Source organism: Electrona antarctica (assembly GCF_951216825.1).
Source record: "Electrona antarctica genome assembly, chromosome: 19".
Classification (NCBI taxonomy): domain Eukaryota; kingdom Metazoa; phylum Chordata; class Actinopteri; order Myctophiformes; family Myctophidae; genus Electrona; species Electrona antarctica.
In genome coordinates, this window is record NC_136800.1 from 27,153,543 (window position 1) to 27,160,830 (window position 7,288).

General features: G+C 40.0%; 1 protein-coding gene across 1 annotated transcript; it reads left to right on the forward strand.

Annotated features, from left to right (window-relative positions):
* The first annotated feature begins 929 nt into the window (after positions 1–929).
* On the forward strand, positions 930–3,547 carry LOC306912460 (uncharacterized protein). The gene has a single exon (XM_079488705.1). The coding sequence runs from the start codon at positions 1,295–1,297 to the stop codon at positions 3,125–3,127; it is 1,833 nt and encodes a 610-aa protein (XP_079344831.1). The 5' UTR covers positions 930–1,294; the 3' UTR covers positions 3,128–3,547.
* The last annotated feature ends 3,741 nt before the right edge of the window (positions 3,548–7,288 follow it).

Consider the following 7,288-nt stretch of genomic DNA (forward strand, 5'->3'; position numbering starts at 1 on the left):
CAAAGAATCACATGATGTTGATCCCCTTCCCCTATTCGCTCATTCTATCTATGACATGATGTATGTGTAGCAGTGGTGGAAAGTAGCTAAGTACATTTAGTTAAGTACTGTACTTGTACAATTTTGAGGTATTTACTACTTTATTGGGTATTTCCACTTTTACTCCACTACTTTCATTTAAAACTTTAGTTACTATAGTTACTTTGATTAATCGTACAAAACATACATTAAACACTTCAACTCTATATACATTTCAGCCATTTGAAAATAGCAGATCTAGAAGCTTACAATGCGTCACATCGCGAAGCATTGTAGCTTGTAGATCTGATATTTTCAAAATATTTGTATACATTTTAAATCTTGAAATGGGAAATTCTGCATACAGAGTAATTTCTACTTTTGGTACATTTTGATGCCAATAGTTTGGTACTTTTACTCAAGTACATTTTGATTTCCGGACTTTAATTTACTTACGTATTAACGTAGTAGTTACTACATTGCAGTATTGTTACTTTTGTTTTACTTAAGTAAAACAATTGAGTACTATTTCCACCACTGATGTGATTGTGTAGTCAGAATATGCCAGTCAATCTAAGATTTGACCCAAAAAGAAATTGCGAAATCATTTATGATCCTTAGGGTCATCCAAATAACAGTAATAAAAGTATTATATAAATTATGAATCATGGTAAATTCAGGGGTTGAAAGTTGGGGTATACCATTACAAACCTATAAGGCAACATTTTCAAATTTCAAAACACGAAAAACACTCCTTGGGCTAAATTCGGCCATAGCCACTTGCTCAAATGGGATGACCTCACATTTTTGTGACGATGGCTATGGTCGTTTTTAGGCGGAGAAACGGGAGCTCCGCCTCCGTCCTCACATCTGCGATCCCCTCCTCCTCCTCGCTGGGGGCGGGGCTAAGGTGCAAGTGGAGGTCTAGAGGACACCAGGTGAGTGAGCAGCAGTAGCAGACGCAGTTGTGTTCAACAGTCTAGAGGAGGTTGTGTCACTGTCTGTTGTTGAGCTGCTCTCCTGAAGACTTGAACTTGTTGGATAGTTTTTTACACTTTTTACAAGGACCAAGAAAACAACTTTTCACCATTCACCAGAAAAAATCTGAGTTAATACTTTACCGGAAAACACAAAACCAAGGACTGCTTGAGTAACTAAACAGATACTCAAACCAACAAAGACCTGAGTGAGTAGCCTACCACATGCAGGTCTGAGGGACCAAACCACTCCAGTTTTAAAGGAACCACAACAACTGTTTTTGAGACATTCAGCTAAAATGGCACAGCAAGAAGTTCAACTTGACGAGGACAAGTTCTGCTGTTCTATCTGTTTAGATTTACTGAAAGATCCAGTGAGTGTTCCCTGTGGACACAACTACTGCAGTAAGTGTATTGAGAGACACTGGAATCAGCGTAATCAAAGGGGGAAATTCAGCTGTCCACAATGCAGAGAGACGTTCATCCAAAGACCGGATCTAAAGAAAAACATAATGATGGTTGAAATGATGGATATACTAAAGAAGACACAAGTCCCAGTTGTTGTTCCTGAGCACTGCTATGCTGGACCTGGAGATGTGGCCTGTGATTTCTGCACTGGGAGAAAACTGAAAGCTGTGAAGACTTGTCTTCAGTGTCTGGTCTCTTACTGTGACACTCACCTCCAGCCTCACTATCAATCTCCTGCCTTTAAGAAACACAAGCTGGTCAACACATCCACCAGGCTTAAGGAGAGCATCTGCTCTCGCCACGACGAGATGAAGAAGCTTTTCTGTTGTACCGATCAGCAGTGTATCTGTTATCTGTGCTCTGTGGAAGAACACAAAGATCACAATATAATCTCAGCTGCAGCAAAAAGGATTGAGAGACAGAAAGAGCTTGATACAAGTCAGCAGAACATCCAGCAGACAATCCAGGAGAGAGAGAAAGAGGTGAAGGTGATTCACCAGGAGTTAAAGTCCATCAATCACTCTGCTGATAGAGCAGTGGAGGACAGTGACACCATCTTTACTGAGCTCACCACTTCCATTAAGGGAAGACGATCTGAGGTGAGAAAGTTGATCAGAGACCAGCAGAAACGTGAAGTGAGTCGTGCTGAAGAACAGAGGAAGTGTGTGGAGCAGGAGGTTACTGAACTGAGGAGGAGACATGCTGAGCTACAGCAGCTCTCACACACAAAGGATCACATCCATTTTCTAAACAGTTCTACCTCCCTCTCAATGATCAGTGAATCTACACACCGAGTCAGCAGCAATATCCGTCCTCTGAGATACTTTGAAGATGTGCCTGTGGCTGTGTCAAATATGAGGGACAAACTAGAGGACCTTTTTAAAGAGGGTGGGACAAATATCTCAGAGTCAGTGAATAGAGTGGATGTTTTACTGTCAGCATCACCAGAACCCAAAACAAGAGCCAAGTTCTTACAAAAAGTCAAAGAGGACTTTCTTAAAATAAAACAAATAAAGGGGTTACTTGTAGTGGCCCTTTTCTTTGTAATTATGTTGACACATCTTATAAGTAGCAGTGTTCAGCCCCAGTGTACACACAGGGAGCAGTTTGGGGTTCAGTTTCCAGCTGTTCTGGTACACGTCAACACAAATCCTTTGCTTGAGTTGAGTTGGCTTGAGTACTGGTGGCCAACACCACCAGAACCCAAGACCAGATCTGAGCTCTTACGATATTCATGTCCAGTGACTGAAGAACAGGAACTTGATTTTGCTGCTTTGCCTCAGGATAAGATTATTGATGTGCATCAACGCTGTTACTGGGAGGTAGAGTGGAGTGGATCCGATGTTGGTATAGCAGTCTCATATAAAGATATCCCCAGGTGGTGGAACGGGATAAATGATGACAGACGTAAAAATTGGACTTTACGTTGTGAGAACAAAATGTGTTATTTTGATCATGTTGCACCTACTAAGTTTTACAGAGGCCATGTATCGTCCAGGGCAGGCATGTATCTGGATCCCATTGCAGGTACTATAACCATCTACAATGTAGATCCAGCCAAACCCTCTATGATGGACTTTGGTTTTGAGGTCTGGGCGACACTGGTGTTTTGTGTGACCTCATGTGGGTCGCACTTTGACACGGTCCCTGATCATGTGTCATGAATGACTCCACATTCCACAATAGTTCATTCATAATTGTTTTGGTTTTCTTTTCTCTCAAGATCAACATTCTCAGAATCCAAAAAACGAATTGTTCTGTAAACAATGTAAATAAATTTGTTTTGCCTCAGAAACCACTGCCCAGTAATGTTCCTGATTTTAGTTGCCTATTGAGAAGGTATACTGTAGGCTACGTTAATCTGCTGTCTTACTTTCAGATAATTTCTTAATTTGCTGTTTTTACTATTTATATATCTCGGAATTAGGGCTTTCACTGTATTTTTCTGCACCATTTTAATTGTGTCTTGTATGAAACTAGAACTTTCTAGAAAAACAAAACAAAATTAAATAAAGGGTCATTCCTACTATTCTGTGCTATTGCATTCTAGTACCTTTTTCAAAACAAAATGTTATTTTTACAGGATTTTCTTTTCTTTTTCTGAAAGAGGGCATGTTCAGCTGTCAGAAAAACACGTGTTCATTATTATTTCCATATCCATTGTTTACACTGTAACAGGGGGGACACATTTTCGACATTTTATGCTAAATATGGCCATTACTCCTCATGTAATGAAGAATATGGTAACACATTGTGAACACAGATTAATCATTTTAATATAATTTATTTATCAACCATATTTTCAGAATGATGAAAATGTACCAATTGCCTCGATATTTAAGCATAACAGGGGGGATAAGTTATGCTTTACCATATCAGTAATGCAACCTAATACATTGATAAAAAGGCAAATTAACAGTGATAAGTGTATACTGGATCGCTCTGGATTAAGAGCGTCTGCTAAATGCCTAAATTGTAAATTGTAAATTGTATACTTCTTCTTGTATAGGGTCTCACATAAAAATATATATGCTACTTTCTGAAGTCATGTGGCTAGAGAAATTTCCGGGGTACATTTACAGGTGCATCAGCATAACTGGGGTGACAGTAGGCCTAAAGATATATAGGGACAAACATTGATTTCAAGATTTTAAGCATTAAAAATACATTTAGCACAATTCATTTAACATTTGGTGAGAAGAATTAGAACTACTATAACTCTGCCCCTCTACCAACACGTTATTCCCAGTATACCAACAACCCAGTAGTTCTCTCTTCATTGAAACTTTGAATCAGTTTAGACAACATTTTGAGTTAAAATCCCCATCAGTCCTTATGCCTGTATTTGCAATAACCATTTGTTTTTATCCTCTGCTTTGGATTCAACCTACAACTAGAAAAAGTGCCCTTCTGGGCACAGGTCTCCACCAGGAGGATAGGACTGTGTGAGATGTTTGGCAAAATGTTTAGGAGTAATATAAACATGTTTGCCTTTGATGGCAATTGGATGATTTGAGGCATTTTGTTCCAAAAAAAAGCTTACGCATGTTTCGCGATAAATGCATTTTTACATATGTGATGTATTCCCATGCTTTTTGTTCTTGCTTAATGTAAGTCGCTCTGGATTAAGAGCGTCTGCTAAATGCCTAAATTGTAAATTGTAAATTGTAAAAATGTGTTTTGCAAAAATCAACCTGTTGGTGGCGCTATAACAGGCCAATGTGAAAAGGGTGGGATATATTCCTCAGCCTAGTAAGAAAAGGTGTGAAAGATTTCACGTAAATTGCACGCTGCGTTCATGATTTGAGGCTTTTGTTCAAAACGGGGCAATCTTGCAAACTGTTAAAGCCAATTATAGCCAATTAGGATGGAATATGAAATATCGGACAGATCCGACTTGAGCACATGACCATAGAGATACTGTGTAACGATTTGTGAGATTTTTGGACAGAATCTGGAGGAGTAATATCACATTTTCTTTTTTACAAAAGTCGGACTCCTGGTGGCGCTATAAAAGGCAGATGCGGAAAATGCAGGTCAAAGGTTTGTCCTTGGCCTCTAGGGAGTGTGCATGCAACGTTTCATGCAGATCGGTGCAGTTTTAGGTAAAACATGTGAAAAGCTGCCTCATGGTGGCGCTATAACAGGCCGTTCTGGAAAATGTGGGGCAGAGGTTCATCGTTGGCATCCAGGGAGTGTGTGTGCAAAGTTTGGCATCGACCGGGTTAACGGTGCCGGAGATTAGCTGGTAACAGACGGACGGAAGGACGGACGGACACACACACACACACACACACACACACACACGGACACACACACGGACAGAGTGCAAAACATACTCTCTCCCCATGCCTTCGGCCTGGTGGAGACAATAAGTGGAACGTGAAGGGCCAGCTTGTCTCTTTTAGGGATCTTCTATACAGTGACAGGCTATTTAGTTTTCTCTGAGGTCTCACCACCAAACTGAATAATCAAAACATTAGTTTCTTCAGATTTTTTCAAATATGCAATTTTGCAAGCACCCATTTCAAACCCATCCCCAGTCTACCTGGGGAAAACCTATTGGAGACCATAATGTCCGCAGCAGATTCCATGTTTAAAATCTATAGCCTAATGAAGAACAACTTCTCTCCTCGGGTTGAGGGTCACATCATTGGGAGGAACTTGAGACTGAGCTGAGTGAGGAATATTGGACTGATGTGCTGTCTAGGATCAAAGTCTACTCTTGTGCCTGTGCTCGTGCCTTATTCAAATGAAAGTGGTTCATAGCATTCATTACAATAAACGATTATTTCCAGAAACAAACGACTCATGTAACAGGTGCCTCCAATCCCCGAAACCATGCACGCACGCACGCGCACACACACACACACACACACACACACACACACACACACACACACACACACACACACACACATAGACACACTTTCTACTCAAAGCTTATGGAAATATTTTTTCGACACAATCAGTTTGGTTCTGGCAAGAACGCCTGCCTGTCCACTAATAGACATCTTCGGTGTGTCTCCTGTAGGAGGAAGATTTAATAGGCTCCAGGCTGACACAGTTGCTTTTGCTTTTTTATTGCTCCACTTTAAGAGCCCCAACCCTCCCTGTGTGTCATCATGGATAAAGGATTTGTCAACCTTTCTACGCTTGAAAAAAAAAATCTAATATACGGTTAGTAATAAACTTCTACAGAACCTGGGATCCATTTATTTCATAGATTAACTCCTTAACCACAATTTAAGTAGAGATTAACATTGGAAACCCCCCTTTTTTAGCCTTGTACTATTTTTTAGCCTTTTAGCCATGTTTTTCTCTCTCCTACTATGTTTACTACTATTTAATTTCTATTTAGTTTTATCTCATGAGAGTAAAACTTGGCCTGGGCTGGCCTAGCGGTCCAGGCACCTATCCAGCCTGACAGCGATTTGCAGGTTCGAGTCCCGATCGCGACGACATTTGCTGCATGTCTTTCCCCCCATCTCTCTCCCCGTTTCCTGTTAGTCTACTGTCATCTATCAGTAAAGGCAAAAAGCCCCCAACAAATATCTTAAAAAAGAGTAAAACTTATTTTGTAGAATAGATAATAACAACAACAAAAATATGATAAAGAGGAGAACAAATTGTCAAAAAATGTCAAAAAATGATAATTAACAAATTATTTGTAAGAAAGAGCAGAATAACATAATAAAATGATTTGTGTGACAAAGCTTAGGAACAACATTACTGGTTTCTGAGGCCAAACAAATCAACAGAATAATTTACTTGTTGAATTCTAAGAATTAAAAAAATATATGAATTAATGTCATGAGAGATAAACTCAAAGTCTGTTCTACATGAATAGAAGTCATACAACTCAATAGTGTCTCCTCCATCAAGATAAAAAGTAAATCCAGGATAGGTGTTTTTCAGGGCAAATGTGGTCTGAACTCAAGGGGCCAGTGAGGCTTTCCAACGTTGAAGCACTGGGCCCTAGCGGTAAGAGGAGGGACTGCAGGCGGACCCGTGGAAGTATGATGAGGAAACCCCGTGCAGCTGGGCTTTAACGTTGAGCGCGTTTGCACTTCCGCATTTTGGGCACCAAATTTTGGTGCCCAAATCGAAAAAAGGCGGATGCTTCAAAACGCCACTGCAACTTCCACTGACATAAAAGTATGTAAACCGTACATACTTTTATGTCTTCGTAGGTGTTATTGAAAGCACACACAGTCATGCTTACACAACATGACAAGCCTATAAGATTTATATTCATCATGAATTATATTGTCATCTTTATATGCGACTATTATACCAACACTGTGTCCACTCCACTCTACCTC

Bases quoted from the DNA above. Each gene is read 5' to 3' on its own strand.
- LOC306912460 (XM_079488705.1), top strand. From the start codon at position 1,295: ATGGCACAGCAAGAAGTTCAACTTGACGAGGACAAGTTCTGCTGTTCT.